This window comes from Oncorhynchus mykiss, chromosome 18, assembly GCF_013265735.2.
Source record: "Oncorhynchus mykiss isolate Arlee chromosome 18, USDA_OmykA_1.1, whole genome shotgun sequence".
In the NCBI taxonomy this organism is placed as follows: domain Eukaryota; kingdom Metazoa; phylum Chordata; class Actinopteri; order Salmoniformes; family Salmonidae; genus Oncorhynchus; species Oncorhynchus mykiss.
In genome coordinates, this window is record NC_048582.1 from 70,474,478 (window position 1) to 70,500,510 (window position 26,033).

The following is a 26,033-nucleotide window of genomic DNA, read 5'->3' on the forward strand; positions in this document are numbered from 1 at the left end:
CCCTGACAGAACCCTGATGTATTCTATATGCCACCCTGTACCCCTGACAGACCCCTGATGTAGTCTATATGCCACCCTGTACCCCTGACAGAACGCTGATGTATTCTATATGCCACCCTGTACCCCTGACAGACCCCTGATGTAGTCTATATGCCACCCTGTACCCCTGACAGACCCCTGATGTAGTCTATATGCCACCCTGTACCCCTGACAGACCCCTGATGTAGTCTATATGCCACCCTGTACCCCTGACAGACCCCTGATGTAGTCTATATGCCACCCTGTACCCCTGACAGACCCCTGATGTATTCTATATGCCACCCTGTACCCCTGACAGACCCCTGATGTAGTCTATATGCCACCCTGTACCCCTGACAGACCCCTGATGTATTCTATATGCCACCCTGTACCCCTGACAGACCCCTGATGTATTCTATATGCCACCCTGTACCCCTGACAGACCCCTGATGTATTCTATATGCCACCCTGTACCCCTGACAGACCCCTGATGTAGTCTATATGCCACCCTGTACCCCTGACAGACCCCTGATGTATTCTATATGCCACCCTGTACCCCTGACAGACCCCTGATGTATTCTATATGCCACCCTGTACCCCTGACAGAACCCTGATGTATTCTATATGCCACCCTGTACCCCTGACAGACCCCTGATGTAGTCTATATGCCACCCTGTACCCCTGACAGACCCCTGATGTAGTCTATATGCCACCCTGTACCCCTGACAGAACGCTGATGTATTCTATATGCCACCCTGTACCCCTGACAGACCCCTGATGTAGTCTATATGCCACCCTGTACCCCTGACAGACCCCTGATGTAGTCTATATGCCACCCTGTACCCCTGACAGACCCCTGATGTAGTCTATATGCCACCCTGTACCCCTGCAGGGCTGACAGACCCCTGATGTAGTCTATATGTCACCCTGTACCCCTGACAGATCCCTGATGTAGTCTATATGTCACCCTGTACCCCTGACAGACCCCTGATGTAGTCTATATGCCACCCTGTACCCCTGACAGACCCCTGATGTAGTCTATATGTCACCCTGTACCCCTGCAGGGCTGACAGACCCCTGATGTAGTCTATATGTCACCCTGTACCCCTGACAGACCCCTGATGTAGTCTATATGTCACCCTGTACCCCTGCAGGGCTGACAGACCCCTGATGTAGTCTATATGTCACCCTGTACCCCTGCAGGGCTGACAGACCCCTGATGTAGTCTAAATGTCACCCTGTACCCCTGACAGACCCCTGATGTAGTCTATATGTCACCCTGTACCCCTGCAGGGCTGACAGACCCCTGATGTAGTCTATATGTCACCCTGTACCCCTGCAGGGCTGACAGACCCCTGATGTAGTCTATATGTCACCCTGTACCCCTGCAGGGCTGACAGACCCCTGATGTAGTCTATATGTCACCCTGTACCCCTGACAGACCCCTGATGTAGTCTATATGCCACCCTGTACCCCTGACAGACCCCTGATGTAGTCTATATGTCACCCTGTACCCCTGCAGGGCTGACAGACCCCTGATGTAGTCTATATGCCACCCTGTACCCCTGACAGACCCCTGATGTAGTCTATATGCCACCCTGTACCCTTGACAGACCCCTGATGTAGTCTATATGCCACCCTGTACCCCTGATGTAGTCTATATGCCACCCTGTACCCCTGACAGACCCCTGATGTAGTCTATATGTCACCCTGTACCCCTGCAGGGCTGACAGACCCCTGATGTAGTCTATATGTCACCCTGTACCCCTGACAGACCCCTGATGTAGTCTATATGCCACCCTGTACCCCTGACAGACCACTGATGTAGTCTATATGCCACCCTGTACCCCTGACAGACCCCTGATGTAGTATATATGCCACCCTGTACCCCTGACAGACCCCTGATGTAGTCTATATGCCACCCTGTACCCCTGACAGACCCCTGATGTAGTCTATATGCCACCCTGTACCCCTGACAGACCCCTGATGTATTCTATATGCCACCCTGTACCCCTGACAGACCCCTGATGTAGTCTATATGCCACCCTGTACCCCTGACAGACCCCTGATGTAGTCTATATGCCACCCTGTACCCCTGCAGGGCTGACAGACCCCTGATGTAGTCTATATGTCACCCTGTACCCCTGACAGACCCCTGATGTAGTCTATATGCCACCCTGTACCCCTGACAGAACCCTGATGTATTCTATATGTCACCCTGTACCCCTGACAGACCACTGATGTAGTCTATATGCCACCCTGTACCCCTGACAGAACCCTGATGTATTCTATATGCCACCCTGTACCCCCTGACAGACCCCTGATGTAGTCTATATGCCACCCTGTACCCCTGACAGAACCCTGATGTATTCTATATGCCACACTGTACCCCTGACAGACCCCTGATGTAGTCTATATGTCACCCTGTACCCCTGAAGTAGTCTATATGCCACCCTGTACCCCTGACAGACCCTTGATGTAGTCTATATGTCACCCTGTACCCCTGATGTAGTCTATATGCCACCCTGTACCCCTGACTGAACCCTGATGTATTCTATATGCCACCCTGTACCCCTGACAGACCCCTGATGTATTCTATATGCCACCCTGTACCCCTGCAGGGCTGACAGACCCCTGATGTAGTCTATATGCCACCCTGTACCCCTGACTGAACCCTGATGTATTCTATATGCCACCCTGTACCCCTGACAGACCCCTGATGTATTCTATATGCCACCCTGTACCCCTGCAGGGCTGACAGACCCCTGATGTAGTCTATATGCCACCCTGTACCCCTGACAGACCCCTGATGTATTCTATATGCCACCCTGTACCCCTGACAGACCCCTGATGTATTCTATATGCCACCCTGTACCCCTGACAGAACCCTGATGTATTCTATATGCCACCCTGTACCCCTGACAGACCCCTGATGTAGTCTATATGCCACCCTGTACCCCTGACAGAACGCTGATGTATTCTATATGCCACCCTGTACCCCTGACAGACCCCTGATGTAGTCTATATGCCACCCTGTACCCCTGACAGACCCCTGATGTAGTCTATATGCCACCCTGTACCCCTGACAGACCCCTGATGTAGTCTATATGCCACCCTGTACCCCTGACAGACCCCTGATGTAGTCTATATGCCACCCTGTACCCCTGACAGACCCCTGATGTATTCTATATGCCACCCTGTACCCCTGACAGACCCCTGATGTAGTCTATATGCCACCCTGTACCCCTGACAGACCCCTGATGTATTCTATATGCCACCCTGTACCCCTGACAGACCCCTGATGTATTCTATATGCCACCCTGTACCCCTGACAGACCCCTGATGTATTCTATATGCCACCCTGTACCCCTGACAGACCCCTGATGTAGTCTATATGCCACCCTGTACCCCTGACAGACCCCTGATGTATTCTATATGCCACCCTGTACCCCTGCAGGGCTGACAGACCCCTGATGTATTCTATATGCCACACTGTACCCCTGACAGACCCCTGATGTATTCTATATGCCACCCTGTACCCCTGACAGACCCCTGATGTATTCTATATGCCACCCTGTACCCCTGACAGACCCCTGATGTATTATATATGCCACCCTGTACCCCTGACAGACCCCTGATGTATTCTATATGCCACCCTGTACCCCTGACAGACCCCTGATGTAGTCTATATGCCACCCTGTACCCCTGACAGACCCCTGATGTAGTCTATATGCAACCCTGTACCCCTGACAGACCCCTGATGTAGTCTATATGCCACCCTGTACCCCTGACAGACCCCTGATGTAGTCTATATGCCACTCTGTACCCCTAACAGACCCCTGATGTATTCTATATGCCACCCTGTACCCCTGACAGACCCCTGATGTATTCTATATGCCACCCTGTACCCCTGACAGACCCCTGATGTATTCTATATGCCACCCTGTACCCCTGACAGACCCATGCTGTAGTCTATATGCCACCCTGTACCCCTGACAGACCCCTGATGTAGTCTATATGTCACCCTGTACCCCTGCAGGGCTGACAGACCCCTGATGTAGTCTATATGTCACCCTGTACCCCTGACAGACCCCTGATGTAGTCTATATGTCACCCTGTACCCCTGCAGGGCTGACAGACCCCTGATGTAGTCTATATGTCACCCTGTACCCCTGCAGGGCTGACAGACCCCTGATGTAGTCTATATGTCACCCTGTACCCCTGACAGACCCCTGATGTAGTCTATATGTCACCCTGTACCCCTGCAGGGCTGACAGACCCCTGATGTAGTCTATATGTCACCCTGTACCCCTGCAGGGCTGACAGACCCCTGATGTAGTCTATATGTCACCCTGTACCCCTGCAGGGCTGACAGACCCCTGATGTAGTCTATATGTCACCCTGTACCCCTGACAGACCCCTGATGTAGTCTATATGCCACCCTGTACCCCTGACAGACCCCTGATGTAGTCTATATGTCACCCTGTACCCCTGCAGGGCTGACAGACCCCTGATGTAGTCTATATGCCACCCTGTACCCCTGACAGAACCCTGATGTAGTCTATATGCCACCCTGTACCCTTGACAGACCCCTGATGTAGTCTATATGCCACCCTGTACCCCTGATGTAGTCTATATGCCACCCTGTACCCCTGACAGACCCCTGATGTAGTCTATATGTCACCCTGTACCCCTGCAGGGCTGACAGACCCCTGATGTAGTCTATATGCCACCCTGTACCCCTGACAGACCCCTGATGTAGTCTATATGCCACCCTGTACCCCTGACAGACCACTGATGTAGTCTATATGCCACCCTGTACCCCTGACAGACCCCTGATGTAGTATATATGCCACCCTGTACCCCTGACAGACCCCTGATGTAGTCTATATGCCACCCTGTACCCCTGACAGACCCCTGATGTAGTCTATATGCCACCCTGTACCCCTGACAGACCCCTGATGTAGTCTATATGCCACCCTGTACCCCTGACAGACCCCTGATGTATTCTATATGCCACCCTGTACCCCTGACAGACCCCTGATGTAGTCTATATGCCACCCTGTACCCCTGACAGACCCCTGATGTAGTCTATATGCCACCCTGTACCCCTGCAGGGCTGACAGACCCCTGATGTAGTCTATATGTCACCCTGTACCCCTGACAGACCCCTGATGTAGTCTATATGCCACCCTGTACCCCTGACAGAACCCTGATGTATTCTATATGTCACCCTGTACCCCTGACAGACCACTGATGTAGTCTATATGCCACCCTGTACCCCTGACAGAACCCTGATGTATTCTATATGCCACCCTGTACCCCCTGACAGACCCCTGATGTAGTCTATATGCCACCCTGTACCCCTGACAGAACCCTGATGTAGTCTATATGTCACCCTGTACCCCTGAAGTAGTCTATATGCCACCCTGTACCCCTGACTGAACCCTGATGTATTCTATATGCCACCCTGTACCCCTGACAGACCCCTGATGTATTCTATATGCCACCCTGTACCCCTGCAGGGCTGACAGACCCCTGATGTAGTCTATATGCCACCCTGTACCCCTGACAGACCCCTGATGTATTCTATATGCCACCCTGTACCCCTGACAGACCCCTGATGTATTCTATATGCCACCCTGTACCCCTGACAGAACCCTGATGTATTCTATATGCCACCCTGTACCCCTGACAGACCCCTGATGTAGTCTATATGCCACCCTGTACCCCTGACAGAACGCTGAAGTATTCTATATGCCACCCTGTACCCCTGACAGACCCCTGATGTAGTCTATATGCCACCCTGTACCCCTGACAGACCCCTGATGTAGTCTATATGCCACCCTGTACCCCTGACAGACCCCTGATGTAGTCTATATGCCACCCTGTACCCCTGACAGACCCCTGATGTAGTCTATATGCCACCCTGTACCCCTGACAGACCCCTGATGTATTCTATATGCCACCCTGTACCCCTGACAGACCCCTGATGTAGTCTATATGCCACCCTGTACCCCTGACAGACCCCTGATGTATTCTATATGCCACCCTGTACCCCTGACAGACCCCTGATGTATTCTATATGCCACCCTGTACCCCTGACAGACCCCTGATGTATTCTATATGCCACCCTGTACCCCTGACAGACCCCTGATGTAGTCTATATGCCACCCTGTACCCCTGACAGACCCCTGATGTATTCTATATGCCACCCTGTACCCCTGCAGGGCTGACAGACCCCTGATGTATTCTATATGCCACCCTGTACCCCTGACAGACCCCTGATGTATTCTATATGCCACCCTGTACCCCTGACAGACCCCTGATGTATTCTATATGCCACCCTGTACCCCTGACAGACCCCTGATGTATTCTATATGCCACCCTGTACCCCTGACAGACCCCTGATGTATTCTATATGCCACCCTGTACCCCTGACAGACCCCTGATGTAGTCTATATGCCACCCTGTACCCCTGACAGACCCCTGATGTAGTCTATATGCCACCCTGTACCCCTGACAGACCCCTGATGTAGTCTATATGCCACCCTGTACCCCTGACAGACCCCTGATGTAGTCTATATGCCACTCTGTACCCCTAACAGACCCCTGATGTAGTCTATATGCCACCCTGTACCCCTGACAGACCCCTGATGTATTCTATATGCCACCCTGTACCCCTGACAGACCCCTGATGTAGTCTATATGCCACCCTGTACCCCTGACAGACCCCTGATGTAGTCTATATGCCACCCTGTACCCCTGACAGACCCCTGATGTAGTCTATATGCCACCCTGTACCCCTGACAGACCCCTGATGTAGTCTATATGCCACTCTGTACCCCTAACAGACCCCTGATGTAGTCTATATGCCACCCTGTACCCCTGACAGACCCCTGATGTATTCTATATGCCACCCTGTACCCCTGACAGACCCCTGCTGTAGTCTATATGCCACCCTGTACTCCTGACAGACCCCTGATGTAGTCTATATGTCACCCTGTACCCCTGCAGGGCTGACAGACCCCTGATGTAGTCTATATGCCACCCTGTACCCCTGACAGACCCCTGATGTAGTCTATATGCCACCCTGTACCCTTGACAGACCCCTGATGTAGTCTATATGCCACCCTGTACCCCTGATGTAGTCTATATGCCACCCTGTACCCCTGACAGACCCCTGATGTAGTCTATATGTCACCCTGTACCCCTGCAGGGCTGACAGACCCCTGATGTAGTCTATATGTCACCCTGTACCCCTGACAGACCCCTGATGTAGTCTATATGCCACCCTGTACCCCTGACAGACCACTGATGTAGTCTATATGCCACCCTGTACCCCTGACAGACCCCTGATGTAGTATATATGCCACACTGTACCACTGACAGACCCCTGATGTAGTCTATATGCCACCCTGTACCCCTGACAGACCCCTGATGTAGTCTATATGCCACCCTGTACCCCTGACAGACCCCTGATGTAGTCTATATGCCACCCTGTACCCCTGACAGACCCCTGATGTATTCTATATGCCACCCTGTACCCCTGACAGACCCCTGATGTAGTCTATATGCCACCCTGTACCCCTGACAGACCCCTGATGTAGTCTATATGCCACCCTGTACCCCTGCAGGGCTGACAGACCCCTGATGTAGTCTATATGTCACCCTGTACCCCTGACAGACCCCTGATGTAGTCTATATGCCACCCTGTACCCCTGACAGAACCCTGATGTATTCTATATGTCACCCTGTACCCCTGACAGACCACTGATGTAGTCTATATGCCACCCTGTACCCCTGACAGAACCCTGATGTATTCTATATGCCACCCTGTACCCCCTGACAGACCCCTGATGTAGTCTATATGCCACCCTGTACCCCTGACAGAACCTTGATGTATTCTATATGCCACACTGTACCCCTGACAGACCCCTGATGTAGTCTATATGTCACCCTGTACCCCTGAAGTAGTCTATATGCCACCCTGTACCCCTGACAGACCCCTGATGTAGTCTATATGTCACCCTGTACCCCTGATGTAGTCTATATGCCACCCTGTACCCCTGACTGAACCCTGATGTATTCTATATGCCACCCTGTACCCCTGACAGACCCCTGATGTATTCTATATGCCACCCTGTACCCCTGCAGGGCTGACAGACCCTTGATGTAGTCTATATGCCACCCTGTACCCCTGACAGACCCCTGATGTATTCTATATGCCACCCTGTACCCCTGACAGACCCCTGATGTATTCTATATGCCACCCTGTACCCCTGACAGAACCCTGATGTATTCTATATGCCACCCTGTACCCCTGACAGACCCCTGATGTAGTCTATATGCCACCCTGTACCCCTGACAGAACGCTGATGTATTCTATATGCCACCCTGTACCCCTGACAGACCCCTGATGTAGTCTATATGCCACCCTGTACCCCTGACAGACCCCTGATGTAGTCTATATGCCACCCTGTAACCCTGACAGACCCCTGATGTAGTCTATATGCCACCCTGTACCCCTGACAGACCCCTGATGTAGTCTATATGCCACCCTGTACCCCTGACAGACCCCTGATGTATTCTATATGCCACCCTGTACCCCTGACAGACCCCTGATGTAGTCTATATGCCACCCTGTACCCCTGACAGACCCCTGATGTATTCTATATGCCACCCTGTACCCCTGACAGACCCCTGATGTATTCTATATGCCACCCTGTACCCCTGACAGACCCCTGATGTATTCTATATGCCACCCTGTACCCCTGACAGACCCCTGATGCAGTCTATATGCCACCCTGTACCCCTGACAGACCCCTGATGTATTCTATATGCCACCCTGTACCCCTGACAGACCCCTGATGTAGTCTATATGCCACCCTGTACCCCTGACAGACCCCTGATGTAGTCTATATGCCACCCTGTACCCCTGCAGGGCTGACAGACCCCTGATGTAGTCTATATGTCACCCTGTACCCCTGACAGACCTCTGATGTATTCTATATGCCACCCTGTACCCCTGACAGACCCCTGATGTATTCTATATGCCACCCTGTACCCCTGACAGACCCCTGATGTATTCTATATGCCACCCTGTACCCCTGACAGACCCCTGATGTATTCTATATGCCACCCTGTACCCCTGACAGACCCCTGATGTAGACGACAACATCGTCAGTCCTCCCTCCTCTACGAACTGTAGACGACAACACCGTCAGTCCTCCCTCCTCTACCAACTGTAGACGACAACACCGTCAGTCCTCCCTCCTCTACCAACTGTAGACGACAACATCGTCTGTCCTCCCTCCTCTACCAACTGTAGACGACAACACCGTCAGTCCTCCCTACTCTACCAACTATAGACGACAACACCGTCAGTCCTCCCTCCTCTAGCAATAACCTCTTCATATTCTGCTATATCTTGTTGTTGTACTGTAAATAATATTGTGGTGAAGACAAAGCGTACATACGTCGACAGGAAACATGGATAAACGGTACCCCTGACAGACCCCTGATGTATTCTATATGCCACCCTGTACCCCTGACAGACCCCTGATGTATTCTATATGCCACCCTGTACCCCTGACAGACCCCTGATGTAGTCTATATGCCACCCTGTACCCCTGACAGACCCCTGATGTAGTCTATATAACATCCTGTACCCCTGACAGACCCCTGATGTAGTCTATATGCCACCCTGTACCCCTGACAGACCCCTGATGTAGTCTATATGCCACTCTGTACCCCTAACAGACCCCTGATGTAGTCTATATGCCACCCTGTACCCCTGACAGACCCCTGATGTATTCTATATGCCACCCTGTACCCCTGACAGACCCCTGATGTAGTCTATATGCCACCCTGTACCCCTGACAGACCCCTGATGTAGTCTATATGCCACCCTGTACCCCTGCAGGGCTGACAGACCCCTGATGTAGTCTATACGTCACCCTGTACCCCTGACAGACCCCTGATGTATTCTATATGCCACCCTGTACCCCTGACAGACCCCTGATGTATTCTATATGCCACCCTGTACCCCTGACAGACCCCTGATGTATTCTATATGCCACCCTGTACCCCTGACAGACCCCTGATGTATTCTATATGCCACCCTGTACCCCTGACAGACCCCTGATGTAGTCTATATGCCACCCTGTACTCCTGACAGACCCCTGATGTAGTCTATATGCCACCCTGTACCCCTGACAGACCCCTGATGTAGTCTATATGCCACCCTGTACCCCTGACAGACCCCTGATGTATTCTATATGCCACCCTGTACCCCTGACAGACCCCTGATGTATTCTATATGCCACCCTGTACCCCTGACAGACCCCTGATGTATTCTATATGCCACCCTGTACCCCTGACAGACCCCTGATGTAGTCTATATGCCACCCTGTACCCCTGACAGACTCCTGATGTAGTCTATATGCCACCCTGTACCCCTGACAGACCCCTGATGTAGTCTATATGCCACCCTGTACCCCTGACAGACTCCTGATGTAGTCTATATGCCACCCTGTACCCCTGACAGACCCCTGATGTAGTCTATATGCCACCCTGTACCCCTGACAGACCCCTGATGTAGTCTATATGCCACCCTGTACCCCTGACAGACTCCTGATGTAGTCTATATGCCACCCTGTACCCCTGACAGACCCCTGATGTAGTCTATATGCCACCCTGTACCCCTGCAGGACTGGAGTTGGACACCACTGATGTCACCTATAACGATGAGAGCTTAAAGATTGTACCTTCAATGACAGCACCTCCACAGCTTGAACAGATTCCATCAGCTTATTCTTCACGAATGTGTTTCCTTCGCAGAGCAGCTCATTCAGGGTCAGAAGCTGGAACTGTAGAAAGCAACACCGTCAGTCCTCCCTCATCTACCAACTGTAGACGACAACACCGTCAGTCCTCCCTCCTCTACCAACTGTAGACGACAACACCGTCAGTCCTCCCTCCTCTACCAACTGTAGACGACAACACCGTCAGTCCTCCCTCATCTACCAACTGTAGATGACAACACCGTCAGTCCTACCTCCTCTAGCAACTGTAGACGACAACACCGTCAGTCCTCCCTCCTCTACCAACTGTAGACGACAACACCGTCAGTCCTCCCTCATCTACCAACTGTAGATGACAACACCGTCAGTCCTACCTCCTCTACCAACTGTAGACGACAACACCGTCAGTCCTCCCTCCTCTACCAACTGTAGACGACAACACCGTCAGTCCTCCCTCCTCTAGCAACTGTAGACGACAACACCGTCAGTCCTCCCTCCTCTACCAACTGTAGACGACAACACCGTCAGTCCTCCCTCATCTACCAACTGTAGATGACAACAACGTCAGTCCTACCTCCTCTACCAACTGTAGACGACAACACCGTCAGTCCTCCCTCCTCTACCAACTGTAGACGACAACACCGTCAGTCCTCCCTCCTCTAGCAACTGTAGACGACAACACCGTCAGTCCTGCCCCCTACTAGCAACTGTAGACGACAACACCGTCAGTCCTCCCTCCTCTAGCAACTGTAGACGACAACACCGTCAGTCCTCCCTCCTCTACCAACTGTAGACGACAACACCGTCAGTCCTCCCTCCTCTACCAACTGTAGACGGCAACACCGTCAGTCCTCCCTCCTCTAGCAACTGTAGACGGCAACACTGTCAGTCCTCCCTCCACTTCCAACTGTAGACGAAAACACCGGCAGTCCTCCCTCCTCTACCGACTGTAGACAACACCGTCAGTCCTCCCTCCTCTACCAACTGGAGACAACACCGTCAGTCCTCGCTCCTCTACCAACTGTAGACGACAACATCGTCAGGCCTACCTCCTCTACCAACTGTAGACAACACCGTCAGTCCTCCCCCCTCTACCAACTGTAGACGGCAACACCGTCAGTCCTCCCTCCTCTAGCAACTGTAGACGACAACACCGTCAGGCCTACCTCCTCTACCAACTGTAGACAACACCGTCAGTCCTCGCTCCTCTACCAACTGTAGACAACACCGTCAGTCCTCGCTCCTCTACCAACTGTAGATGACAACACTGTCAGGCCTACCTCCTCTACCAACTGTAGACAACACCGTCAGTCCTCCCCCCTCCACCAACTGTAGACGACAACACCGTCAGTCCTCCCTCCTCTACCAACTGTAGACGACAACACCGTCAGTCCTCCCTCCTCTAGCAACTGTAGACGGCAACACCGTCAGTCCTCCCTCCTCTAGCAACTGTAGACGACAACACCGTCAGTCCTGCCTCCTCTAGCAACTGTAGACGACAACACCGTCAGTCCTCCCTCCTCTAGCAACTGTAGACGACAACACCGTCAGTCCTCCCTCCTCTACCAACTGTAGACGACAACACCGTCAGTCCTAACTCCTCTACCAACTGTAGACGACAACACCGTCAGTCCTCCCTCCTCTAGCAACTGTAGACGGCAACACCGTCAGTCCTCCCTCCTCTAGCAACTGTAGACGACAACACCGTCAGTCCTGCCTCCTCTAGCAACTGTAGACGACAACACCGTCAGTCCTCCCTCCTCTAGCAACTGTAGACGACAACACCGTCAGTCCTCCCTCCTCTACCAACTGTAGACGACAACACCATCAGGCCTACCTCCTCTAGCAACTGTAGACAGCAACACCGTCAGTCCTCCCTCCTCTACCAACTGTAGACGACAACACCGTCAGTCCTCCCTCCTCTACCAACTGTAGACGACAACATCGTCAGTCCTCCCTCCTCTACCAACTGTAGACGACAACACCGTCAGTCCTCCCTCCTCTACCAACTGTAGACGACAACACCGTCAGTCCTCCCTCCTCTACCAACTGTAGACGACAACATCGTCAGTCCTCCCTCCTCTACCAACTGTAGACGACAACACCGTCAGGCCTCCCTCCTCTAGCAACTGTAGACGACAACACCGTCAGTCCTCCCTCCTCTACCAACTGTAGACGACAACACCGTCAGTCCTCCCTCCTCTAGCAATAACCTCTTCATATTCTGCTATATCTTGTTGTTGTACTGTAAATAATATTGTGGTGGAGACAAAGCGTACATACGTCGACAGGAAACATGGATAAACGGTTTCCAGCCACATCCAGCACTCTGAGCTTCATCAGCCCAATAACACCCTGAAGGACAAGAGGACAGGTTTAAGGACAGTAAACCATCAGGTCATGAAACAATATCATTCAGCAAAACGGACTAACAATGAAACCTAAGAAAGTGGAGGATCGGTAACCTCATTTGAAGCAAGGCCAGTGAAAGTGGCACAGGAACAAATATGAAGAATGAAACCTAAGAAAGATGAAACATTAAGTAGAGCCTGAACAACACCCACCTCTGGCAGTTCTGTGAGGTTGTTTCTGGCCAGATATAATCTGGCCAGTTGTGACAAACTGTATATCTGTTTGGGCAGTCTGGACAGCTTGTTGTTGGTTAAATTCATCTCAACCATCTTCTTGAGAAAACCTATTTCTACAGGAAGTTCCTCCAACTGGTTGTCCAGTAAACTGAGGGTTTCTAGGTTAGAAAGACTGAGAAAACAAGAAATGTGGTAATTCTGTATTTAGCCTAATCTCAGGTAATCCAGAACTAAAATCTTGAGTCATTTGGTCAGATGCTCAATGTGTTTACATTCTGATGTTTTGTTTTTACACTGATTCGAAAAGATCTGATGTGATTGGTCAAAAGACCAAATAGTGTAAAATGACTCGAGATTTTAGTTCTGGGTTAATCGAGATTTCACTAAATTGGGCTTTTTTACCAATCAGATCAGCTCTGCAGTAGCCTGACGACTCTAAATGATTCAGCTGCCCTGTGGTTCGCTACATACTTCAGTCTGAGACTGACATCAATGATGTCGTTTGTGGTGACGAGGAGCACGTACAAAACAAAGTCGTCAGCAATTGGATCGTCTCTAACCAATCAGAGTATCAATGACGGATTTTCTAACCACTGCATTACCCACGTGTTCAACCCATTGGTTTCTGGACCAATCAGATGGCCCGAATGTGCTTGCATTCAGTGAAGGGTCTGGGAGGAACTCAGATCCAGATTTATTGATGAGAAGCAACTAACGTCTGTGGGCATAGCGTAGTGTTTGGCCAGAGTAAGGAGTCTGGGTAGCCAGGTAATCTCTGAAAAAGAGCTGATGTGATTGGTCAAAAGACCAATTAGGTTCGTGGGACTTTTTTAAATATTTAATTGAGCTGCCTGTGTAAACACAACCTACATTGTCTATTCTTCTGTCATATACAGGTTTACTGTATGAATCACAATTAGGCTATTAGTCAACAAAATGGTACCTTTTAATCTCTGGTGGAAGGACTGTGATGTGATTGTGGTTCAGATTGAGGAGAGTGAGGTTATCAAGTCCATCTGCAAGATACAATATATAGTGATGAATCTGAGTGTGTGTGTGTGATGACGATGAGTGGTTATCATGGTTCTGTACGGTACCTATTTACATCTTAATCCATATCGACAGCAGCATAGTTTACCTAACACCTCAGGTGGCAATCTTGTAATGTGGTTTCCAAACAAATAAAGTTTTTTCAAGGTGTTCAGGTATCTCAGAACAGATGGGACCTCGTCCAGAGAATTATTTCCCAAATTGAGTTCTGTCAACTTTGCAGTATGCAAAAAGAGAACAAAAAGCAAGATAAATGCATTGGTTAAATAGCTAGCAGGCAAGTCAAATAACCTAAGACATAACTGTACTACAGCTAACAAGGTGTTGGTATAGACGTCTGTCCGGGTTAACGTTACTCACGTTTCGTAACGTCTGCAGTTCCACAGGCAGAGAAGTAAGAGAGTTATTGTTCAAATGAAGGGTCAAAATATGTGTTAATCTCGCAACCGATTTGGGAACCTCGGTCATTTTCTTGGAGCTCAAATTGAACGACTTTGAGTTAGCTTTCAAAGCTCTGATAACCAGATTGTTAGCCATGATTTGTTACACTGAATAAAAACACCGCGTCCTACAAGGTAGGCAGGTTCCCATAGAAACGAGATGCTCGTCAGTTGACGGTAATCCCCTTTGGGACACTTTAGTGAACTCTGGCGGTCTCTCCTGGAAACCTGTCTGGTTTTCTATTTCCTTCTGGAAATCTTTTAACAAATGTATCGTCTGAACTTCAGAACCATTCTAGCTACTATAAAAGCATATCCCTAATCTCATCACACGCGTTGAATTGAAATAAAATGGACAATGGACATTCAACAGGATAATATGCTGTAACGTTTTTTGCATGAATGTCTTTCCAGCGGGAAATGAAACTGGAATTGAAAAACATTTTATTGTATGAGACAATATTGTCCATCAGCGCGTGTAACAACCCTGGGTTTATAAACGCGGATACCGACCCTGCCGTTTTTGGGGGCACAGTCGATAGCGCGCTGGTCTTCGGGCCAGAAGGTCGAGGGTTCGAGACCTGCTGTTTCATTACAACACACCCAGAAAAGACCATCGGCCTTTGATATATTGCTGTCATTAGAAATAACAGCACATCACCACCAAAATATATATTTAATAGACAACATTTCCATGGTGATTTCAGAAGTATTCATAAACACTGATGAAGGATGTACAAAGTTACTTCCAGTGTGTCACTGTGATGGTAACTATTCTCTCAGTCCTCACATAGTTAGGTGGTGGTATTAGTTTCAGTCTCTGCCTTTCACTCCTCCCATCGAATTCCTTGGATGGCAAGTCTGTGTGTATCTCCGGGAGTGAAATTATTTTTGTCATTTGACTTTGTGAATGCATAGGTTTTACATTGGTGGGTTCCCACATTTTTTTCAATTTCCACCCATGCTACACTTTAGCGTTTGTTATAATTGAACTCAATGAGTGTCAGCTTTCATCTTGAGTTCCTTCAGACGTTCCACTGAGTTGTAATGTTCTCCCAGTCCATACGCATGACGCACGTACCTAAAAAACAATATTAACAATTAAAAAGGCACAAATTCATCATTTGGCTTCATTTGTTTTTCAACAAAATGGCAGCCCTCGTCACGTTGTTTATCTATAAGGCTGAAGAATGAGGTTGGAGAATTGTAACCACTCAAATTCATTGGTAGACGAAGCTGGGGAAGTTTAGAGGTGACATGGTACTAACATAATGGGAGACTTGTTAAATTCCTCTCCAATGATTATGGAGAATCAGCTTGGAGCACTTCTATTGGCAGTTGAAGGACCTGTGTCAGAGCTCTCAACTGTTAGGATACAGAATCATCATACATGAATGGGCTCCCGAGTGGCGCAGTGGTCACCCCTACCTTCTTTTTTTTTAAAGGTATCTGTGACCAACAAATGCATATCTGTATTCCCAGTCATGCGAAGTACATAGATTAGGGCCTAATGAATTATTTTCAATTGACTGATTTCCTTGCTCCCGAGTGGCGCAGCGGTCTAAGGCACTGCATCTCAGTGCTAGAGGCGTCACTACAGACCCTGGTTCAGAGGGGCGTCACTACAGACCCTGGTTCAGAGGTCTAAGACACTGCATCTCAGTGCTAGAGGAGTCACTACAGACCCTGGTTCAGAGGTCTAAGACACTGCATCTCAGTGCTAGAGGCGTCACTACTACTATTGGGAGTACCATAGGGCGGCACACAATTGGCCCAGCGCTGTCCGGGTTTGGCCAGGGTAGGCCGTCATTGTAAATAAGAATTTGTTCTTAACTGACTTGCCTAGTTAAATAAAGGTTAAATAAATAAAGAATAATAATGTGACAAATGCAATTTGATTCAATTTATAAATCAGTATAAAACCATTAAAACACCAGGTGCTCTGTTGGGTCCTTTGATAAAACAAATAGCCTGATCAAGTGATTAAGGTTCCTCCAGGGGTCCTCCAGTGGTCCACCAGTGGTCCTCCAGTGGTCCTCCAGGGGTCCTCCAGTAGTCCTCCAGGGGTCCTCCAGTGGTCCTCCAGTGGTCCTCCAGTGGTCCTCCAGTGGTCCTCCAGGGGTCCTCCAGTGGTCCTCCAGTGGTCCTCCAGGGGTCCTCCAGTGGTCCTCCAGTGGTCCACCCCAGGAGACTGTGTCTGCTACGTCACTGCAATACTTCTCAAACCCATCTGAAAACACGCCCAGAGAGGGGTGATCACACACAGGTGATATTTTATACACACCCTGGAGTGACACTGCAGTGTGGACCACAAGTGATACTGAATTTCCTTAAGGGGAGGGGGGGGGGACTACAGAATATTAGTAATAGTATAACCACATACAGGTGATTCTTCACCAAAGTAGAAGAACAAAAAGGCCATGGTTTGGGGGATTTTCTACAGGAATACCAACGTTACGGAGGGGGAACTCTGATCGTACGGGAATATCAACATTACTCTGATCGTACAGGAATATCAACATTACTCTGATCGTACAAGAATATCAACATTACTCTGATCGTACAGGAATATCAACATTACTCTGATCGTACAGGAATATCAACATTACTCTGATCGTACAGGAATATCAACGTTAGAGGAGGAACTCTGATCGTACGGGAATATCAACATTACTCTGATCGTACAGGAATATCAACGTTACTCTGATCGTACAGGAATATCAACGTTAGAGGGGGAACTGATCGTTTTAAAGCCCATTTTATACAGATTGTGAAATCATCTAACTGAGAAGCATCAGTAAGGGACAGCTCCACCTAGAATGTGATTTATTTTTGTTAAATTATTAACTTTTCGTGAACAGTTTGGTTGTTTTAATGCAGTGCTGTGTTCTCGTCTGGAGTTGGTTTTCCTTTAAAAATAGTGTTCTGAAAGCTAACTAGTATACTAAGTCATTTTGATCATCAAGCAAGAAGCAAGAAGGGCAGGACTGAGGGACAACGAGAAGAAGGGCAGGACATCAGGACAACGAGAAGAAAGAAGGGCAGGACTGAGGGATAACGAGAAGAAGGGCAGGACTGAGGGACAACGAGAAGAAGGGCAGGACTGAGGGACAACGAGAAGAAGGGCAGGACTGAGGGACAACGAGAAGAAGGGCAGGACTGAGGGACAACGAGAAGAAGGGCAGGACTGAGGGACAACGAGAAGCAAGAAGGGCAGGACTGAGGGACAACGAGAAGAAGGGCAGGACTGAGGGACAACGAGAAGAAAGAAGGGCAGGACTGAGGGACAACGAGAAGAAGGGCAGGACTGAGGGACAACGAGAAGAAGGGCAGGACTGAGGGACAACGAGAAGAAGGGCAGGACTGAGGGACAACGAGAAGGCATTTATTTTATTTCAGAGGTTCTCTCGCCACCCCATTTTTAAATCTGTCTCTCGCGACCCATAGTTTGGGAAATTCTGTAAGCACTGATATGTAGACAATAGTTACCTTTTCGTCTGCTCCTCCTCCTCATGATGAGTCGAGTTGTTCCTCGTTGTGTTTCTGATTCAGCTCAGCCTACAGCTTGGTAATATCAGTCAGTCAGCTGTTTTACACCTCTTCTTGTCATTTTTGGGGACAGCATTTTTCAAGCTCTGGATTTTAGCTGAAACATGGTTTATGGTTTATGTCCCCTTTTCACATATCACAATAGTCTATAGTAGTCATATGACCATAACAATAGTCTACAGTAGTCAAACCTCCATAACAATAGTCTACAGTAGTCATATGGTCATAATAATAGCCTACAGTAGTCAAACCTCCATAACAATAGCCTACAGTAGTCAAACCTCTATAACAATAGTCTACAGTAGTCATATGGCCATAACAATAGTCTACAGTAGTCATATGGCCATAACAATAGTCTACAGTAGTCATATGGCCATAACAACAGTCTACAGTAGTCATACTACAATAATAATAATTATCTAACTAGCTAACCTTAACACAGATAAAGGTATATTTGCCTAAACTAAACTGCTGTTTTGATTTTCAAAAAGTTAGACTTGTTATTTTTTTTTAAACAAATAAAATGAGTAGCTAACTAGAATAACAGATAGGCATGTCATATGTATCCCACTCAGGGTGTTACAACGTGAGTATAAGTTGAACACAAAGTACTATTAACGGTACAGCAACGATATCATTGTAAATCTTAAACCTCCATCTAATTGCCAACCTTGCAGATCCTTCTTCTCCTTGCGATGTTGCTTGGCTAAGAGATGCTCGTCTGTCTCCACCTTTTCCATGACTGTAAATGTAACATATCCATGTTAACGTTATGATTTTGTTGTTATGTGGAATCAGATCAAATTGAACGTCAGCTGGCCGCCCAGTACAATTTAAACGTGTTGCAGATAAGAATGATAAGAATATGTCCATGGCTTTCAGCATTCATGGCACAAACCACCCAGTTTATAATTTATTATATAATCAGGTTTGAGACATGGTAAATCCATTGCCATCAAGTAACTTGGGCAGAAGTTCTCCTATACATATATATATATACACACACACAATCCTTTCAGTCCAGATATACAGTACAGTGAATCAAGTGGCTAAGTGAAAACTAACAAAGCCTAGTTTCCCAGAGAACTAGCCTTGTGATCCCTGTGCAGTGATTTCCTAAATGGTTAAGAACAGTGAAGTAACTGCTGAAAGAACAGAACCTGTAAATACTTCTCAAATACAGATTGTTTTTTGAGTTTATTAAAGTTGGAAATAAAAAAGTTTTTTATTAACAGAATGGGTTATTTTGTCAGTACATAGACAAATCCAAAACAGTTAATAAGGGTAAAATGCCACGTGTTTTATCAAGGATTATAGCTCATAAAGAGAGATCTCAGACCTTCAGCAGAAATGAAGCATCCCTCATCTTTCTTCCTAAACATTTGCCCCCAAAACGCTTCCATACTTCTGCGTAAAAGAGGGACATTCATTTCAGAAGGTAGCAATTTCTCTACCACTGAAGGACAGGCGAAGGCTAATAATTACTTGTGAGCAGATGACACATTTGGGTGATATACATACGCATAGGGATAGAGTTTCAGCAGAACGCATGATGAAATATGCTTATGCTCAATGGTAACATGGGATTTATATAGACATTAAAATGCTTCCAGTATCACGTTAAAGCTGGTGTGTTTTAGTGCCTTAGCCCCTTTTAAAACAGGCTTCTGGGTTTTTGCATTGTATTCGTCTATTTCTTCTGCGATTAACAGCGGCTGAGCTGGAGCTGTGTTTGTGAGACAAGGAAGACAGTTCTCACAAAAATGTCTAAAGTCTGAACGGTTTGACTACAAACTTATGACTCCACAATGAAACTCTTGAGATACCTACAAACATGCACTGTTTTGCTCACAAGCCAAGAGTCGTTAGAAGGTAAAGGCTCTTCTTCTACATTGATTGGACATCCCAGGACATAGTGTATACTGTGATACACTACTGATAAGCTCACAGTTGCTGCCACAAATTCCACAGAGCTGTCACTGAATAGTTGGATATTTATTTCCAACTGAGAAAACAATTTCTATACTTACAGCAATTTTATAAATTCATTTTCTATAACGTTTTTGCTTGGTGAAAAAAAAAACGTGTTGCGCTGCATACTTCCGGTTATTGAACTATCGCGATTTTCATTGGTTATCACATCACAACAGGTTCCTTAGTTGATTGGTCAGGTCTTAGATTCTAGTTGACGGAGTTCGTTTTAACTTGACGTTCAGTCCAAATTCACGTTCAATTTAAAGTTGATATTCTTATTTTCAGGACTCTTTAAAACGTTAGATTCTCAAAGACCGATGATATGGGATTGGCAATGAACAAAGCGCCAGTGAAGCTTTAACTAAATAACAAATATGTCCAAAAACTACATTGCCCAGAAATGTTTTCACCGTTCGAAGACTGTCTTCAACATCAATCACAGAATGATTGATTTTAATGTATCGTTCTTCATGGTTGGTAGATTTATGGTCGATATCAGTGGTGTAAAGTACTTAAGCACAAATATACTGAACAAAGATGTAAACGCGACATGCAACAATTTCAATAATTTAACTGAGTTTCAGATCATATAAAGAAATCCGTCAATTAAAATAAATAGATACGGCCCTTGATGGACATGACTGGGCAGAGGGGCGCATTTTTAGGCAGGGTTGAAGACTGCGGCGTTTTCTGAGCTAAACTGACCAAGACGCACCTCGAACAACACATAAAAACTCACATAATTCTCCCCAAAAACAATGACAATTCTCTCAGCTTTTTAGGTGAGAGCTGATGCCGTCCTTTGACAAGCAGTGTCCACTTTGTCAAAGGCAGGGACGCAAGATATGTTGCTCGTCTATTTTTTTTTCTACTGTGTTATTGACTTGTTAATTGTTTACTCCATGTGTAACTCTGTGTTGTCTGCTCATACTGCTATGCTTTATCTTGGCCAGGTCGCAGTTGTAAATGAGAACTTGTTCTCAACTAGCCTACCTGGTTAAATAAAGGTGAAATAAAAAAAAATAAAAATAAAAATTCCCAACTCGCCTCTCTGGGGTGCTGTTGGAGAGATGCATCTCAGCGGAGTCCACCAACAGGTCCTCCAAAACATGATCTAACATAAATCATGTAGCTTTAGGATATGGTAGAAAGAGTAGTTGGTTATTTTCTGTAGCCTAAAGGGCTGGAGATAAAATGTATGATAATGTAATGATCATGCAGGTTTCTCCGATCAAATAGCCTAACCTAAATGGCACTCGATCAAATAAAACACGTTAATAAACAACATATCCTAAAAACAGGACAGGTCAAAGTAAAAATGGACGATATGGAATGGATAATCGCAACTGTTGTCCAGGAGTTTCACCCCATTGTCATGATCAGTGGTTTCAAGTTTGAATCCCTCCATTTTTGACAAGCTGATCATAGTGAAAAATAAAATTATTTTGCATTTCCCGGTGAGCATTGCAAATAGGCTCGCGATAACTCCTGATGAAGTTGGGTAGTTGATATTCATGGTTTAAATAGCCGAATTCATTAGTCACCGGAATCAGGACTAATAAAGCCGTTGCACATGGGAAGGGCATTCATACAATTCCACTTGAGGGCGACATGGTACGCTACACCCCAGTAAGCACTAGCCGACGTCTTTTTTTGGGCCTTTCCAGACATCGTTTTTTGATGTTTTACAAACGGAAGGCTCACCACTTAGAAGGGAATTCATAGAATAAAATGTCAGGCAACACTGAAAGCTACATCTCAGTCAGCACGGACGCCTTTTAGAAGTCTGCTGTTCTGGACCGGCCTTGATTTCCAAAAACCAGATTTTGTCCGGTCTTGACCAGCCTTGATTTGGCCCCAAAATAGACTAATATAAATTAATTATTTCCGACTTTCATTCAGAACCAAAAATTAACCTGATTTCAACATCCGGAAAATACCAATTTCAACGTCTGTAAAATACGTATTTTCAGCATCAGGAAAGTTAGATGTTCAACTTTCAGTCAGAACCGAATATGAACCGGATTTGAACGTCCAGAAAATACACATTTTTCGATGCCCGGAAAATATATATTTTTCAACATCATGGAAAGTACGTATTTTAAACAAATGGAAAATAGCTTTTCACCTTTCATTCAGAAACTACATTTTACCTAACTTCAACATTTGGAAAATATGTATTTTAGAGGTCATTTTGCTGACTGTGACGATTCTAGTTTTGAGCTTATGGTGGCAGAATGGCAAGGACCGGCCTTGTGCGCAGCCATGGGTGGGCCTGGGAGGGCATAGGCCCACCCACTTGGGAGCCAGGCCCAGCCAATCAGAATGAGTTTTTCCCCACAAAGGGGTTTTATTACAGACAGATAAACTACTCAGTTTCATCAGCTGTCCGGGTGGCTGGTCTCAGACGATCCCGCAGGTAAAAAAGCCGGATGTGGAGGTCCTGGGCTGGCGTGGTTCCACGTGGTCTGGAGTTGTGAGGCTGGTTGGACGTACTGCCAAATTCTCTAACACAACATTGGAGGTGGCTTATTGTAGAGAAAGGAACATTCAATTCTCTGGCAACAGCTCTGGTGGACATTCCTGCAGTCAGCATGCCAATTGAACACGCCCTCAAAACGTATATTTTTGACAACTTTTACTAAACCAGATTCCTAAATAAAATAATGTACTTTTTACTCCTTACATTTTCCCTGACACCTAAAAATACTCGTTACATTTTAAATGCTTAGCAGGACAAAATGGTCCAATTCAGGCACTTATCAACAAAACATCCCTGGTCATCCCTACTGCCTCTGATCTGGAGGACTCACTAAACAGAGAACATCCCTGGTCATCCCTACTGTCTCTGATCTGGAGGACTCACTAAACAGAGAACATCCCTGGTCATCCCTACTGTCTCTGATCTGGAGGACTCACTAAACAGAGAACATCCCTGGTCATCCCTACTGCCTCTGATCTGGAGGACTCACTAAACAGAGAACATCCCTGGTCATCCCTACTGCCTCTGATCTGGAGGACTCATTAAACAGAGAACATCCCTGGTCATCCCTACTGCCTCTGATCTCGAGGACTCACTAAACAGAGAACATCCCTGGTCATCCCTACTGTCTCTGATCTGGAGGACTCACTAAACAGAGAACATCCCTGGTCATCCCTACTGCCTCTGATCTGGAGGACTCATTAAACAGAGAACATCCCTGGTCATCCCTACTGCCTCTGATCTGGAGGACTCACTAAACAGAGAACATCCCTGGTCATCCCTACTGCCTCTGATCTGACGGGCGCACTAAACACAGATGCATAGTTTGTAAATTATGTCTGAGTGTTGAAGTGTGTCCCTGGCTAAAAAAAAACAAGAAAATGGTGCAGTCTGGTTTTCTTAATGTAAGGAATTTTAAATTATTTATACTTAAGTTTTAGTTTTGATACTTAAGCATATTTAAAAGCATTTACTTTTAGACTTTTACTCCAGTAGTATTTTACTGGGTGACTTTCACTTGAATCATTTTCTATTAAGGTATCTTTTCTATTACTGTCACGTTGGTGTGTAGAGACAGACCAAGGTGCAGCCTGATTAAAGTTCCACATCATTTAAAAAAGCCAAACTATTAAACAAACAAACAAACAAACAAACAAACAAACAAACAAACAAACAAACAAACAAACAAACAAAGTGACTTCAGTGGTGCAACATGCATTAACTCAAAATAAAAAAATATAATATCCCACAAAACATAGGTGGGAACAATAACTACTTAAATATAATCCCCAATTAGAGACAACAATTACCAGCTTCCTCTAATTGGGAATCATACAAATCACCAACATAGAAAAATAAAATAGAACCCCACATAGAAATAATAAACTAGAATACCCCCTAGTCACGCCCTGACCTACTACACCATAGAGAAACAATGGCTCTCTATGGTCAGGGCGTGACAATTGCTCAAGTAGGACAATTTCGTAGTTTTCCAGTATTATTGGTAACTATAGTGAATTGGGTACTTTCCCCACCACTGATCGATATAATACACCTATGATTCGTAATGAAATTATATAAGTAGAAATTCTTCAATAATGTATTCTCTTTTATTGAACCAAACCTCATTGTTTTAGAAAACACACCTATATCATTCAGACAGCATACCAGGGACGTCACTAGAGATTCATGGATAGGGGGGGGACGAAGCCTCTTTTAGGGAGGTCTGGCCATATTGCCTGTGACGTCCCTGCAGCATAACGTTCAGTGTTGTTTCATCTGTTAAACATAGAACATATATCAGACGTGAATAGAATAAAATATAATGGCTCATGAATTGATTGGATTTATATAGCGATTTTTTTTCTAGACACTTATCACATGTTTTTTTTTACAAGGGAAGATCAGAATATAATATAATATTGTAGATTCTTAGATAGTTTTGTTTAATATTTTAAAACAGAGAATAGAATAAAGGCTATCAACAGTAGTTTATTAGGCCTGAATGAGAATGATTATAAGATCTACTTTGCAGGCCTACTAAGTGACATGTCACCACTGTGCATGAGGGTAACGGGTTGGTTTGGGGGGATTTCGCTCTCTCTGCATTCCGTTGCTCATATCCCTCCCACAGCGGGTCCGGGTTAGGTCTCTGTAGCTCCACCTCCGAGGAACTGGCCTCGCCAGAATAGTAGGCTACCGCCGATTAGCTGGCCGCCCCCTCCCAAGGAAACACTGGCCAGAAGAGAGGCTCTGCCGCCGTTCAGCTCGTTGTTTATTCGTCTGGGTTGGGTGTACTGCTGCCGCCATGGCCGACGAAGGCATGGATGAACGGTCTCCGCTGCTCTCAGCACCGAACTCCGGGAATGTCTCACCGTTGGAACCGCCGGCATACCTGCAGGACACGAGTCCAAGAGGTAAACCAACGTTAGGCTATGACTCCCCCCATGTGTGCTGAATCGTTTTGGGAGTATAGTGTTGAGCAATGTTTTGCATGGTGTGTTAAATTATAACGGGGAAAACACCGGCATCAATCTAAAAAAATCAACCCGACGGGCAGAAAACCCGAAATCAGAAGGTGGAGTTTGCAGTGTTTAGAAGAACAACGCAGGAGAAGGCCTAGTCGAATAATTTCACAACAATTCCTGTTGTAGTTCTGTATTCTGTAGTGATGCATCACGATCTGTTGTTGTTGCTGGGTAATACTGTTTACACCCCCTCTCCCCTCTTTCTACAAATATCTATAAGGATATAAGTGATGTTGTCAGAACATAAACAACGTAGCCATGACTTGAGATGAGCAAGAATGACGTTAACAAATCAGATGATACAATTATAATTTGCAATCCCCTCTGAACATTGTGTTTGTTGTGGTTGTGGGTCTGTAAGACACTAGGCCCATTCACATTTAACATGGCAGGTTATGAATGAGTCTGTTTTATAACCCATGTATCATTCAGTGCTTTCCATTCATTTGATTGGACCATAAACAGATTGGAAAAAGATGTGTTTAGTACAGTATTCCTATCCCTTCAGTCCATGCATGACCCATAGACCCAGTAGTGCATGTTGTTGAGGATCATTTCACTGTGTGCTTTCTGGAAACATAATACACCCCTGTATAGTG

General features: G+C 46.8%; 2 protein-coding genes across 5 annotated transcripts in view; one reads left to right on the forward strand and one right to left on the reverse strand.

Moving 5' to 3' along the window:
- The window catches only part of lrrc69 (leucine rich repeat containing 69), a 31,927-nt gene extending 15,503 nt beyond the window's left edge, over nt 1-16,424 (reverse strand). Inside the window, exons 1-6 of one of the 2 annotated variants that reach the window (XM_036953640.1) lie at nt 15,692-16,424; nt 14,550-14,676; nt 14,355-14,427; nt 13,388-13,583; nt 13,107-13,178; nt 10,788-10,889 (exon numbers count right to left, since the gene is read on the reverse strand). In XM_036953640.1, the coding sequence (XP_036809535.1) occupies nt 10,788-10,889; nt 13,107-13,178; nt 13,388-13,583; nt 14,355-14,427; nt 14,550-14,676; nt 15,692-15,844 (723 nt within the window). In that variant the 5' untranslated portion in view covers nt 15,845-16,424. Of the gene's footprint in view, nt 1-10,787; nt 10,890-13,106; nt 13,179-13,387; nt 13,584-14,354; nt 14,428-14,549; nt 14,677-14,821 lie in introns of both variants that reach the window. The other variant, XM_036953639.1, reaches the window with a different exon arrangement.
- Nucleotides 16,425-24,997: 8,573 nt separating this feature from the next.
- Nucleotides 24,998-26,033, forward strand: part of LOC110504292 (type 2 phosphatidylinositol 4,5-bisphosphate 4-phosphatase-like) — a 50,519-nt gene continuing 49,483 nt past the window's right edge. Inside the window, exon 1 of one of the 3 annotated variants that reach the window (XM_036953641.1) lies at nt 24,998-25,323. In XM_036953641.1, coding sequence (XP_036809536.1) covers nt 25,215-25,323 — 109 coding nt within the window. In that variant the 5' untranslated portion in view covers nt 24,998-25,214. The remainder of the gene's footprint in view (nt 25,324-26,033) is intronic. The other 2 variants (XR_005037547.1, XM_036953642.1) reach the window with 2 other exon arrangements.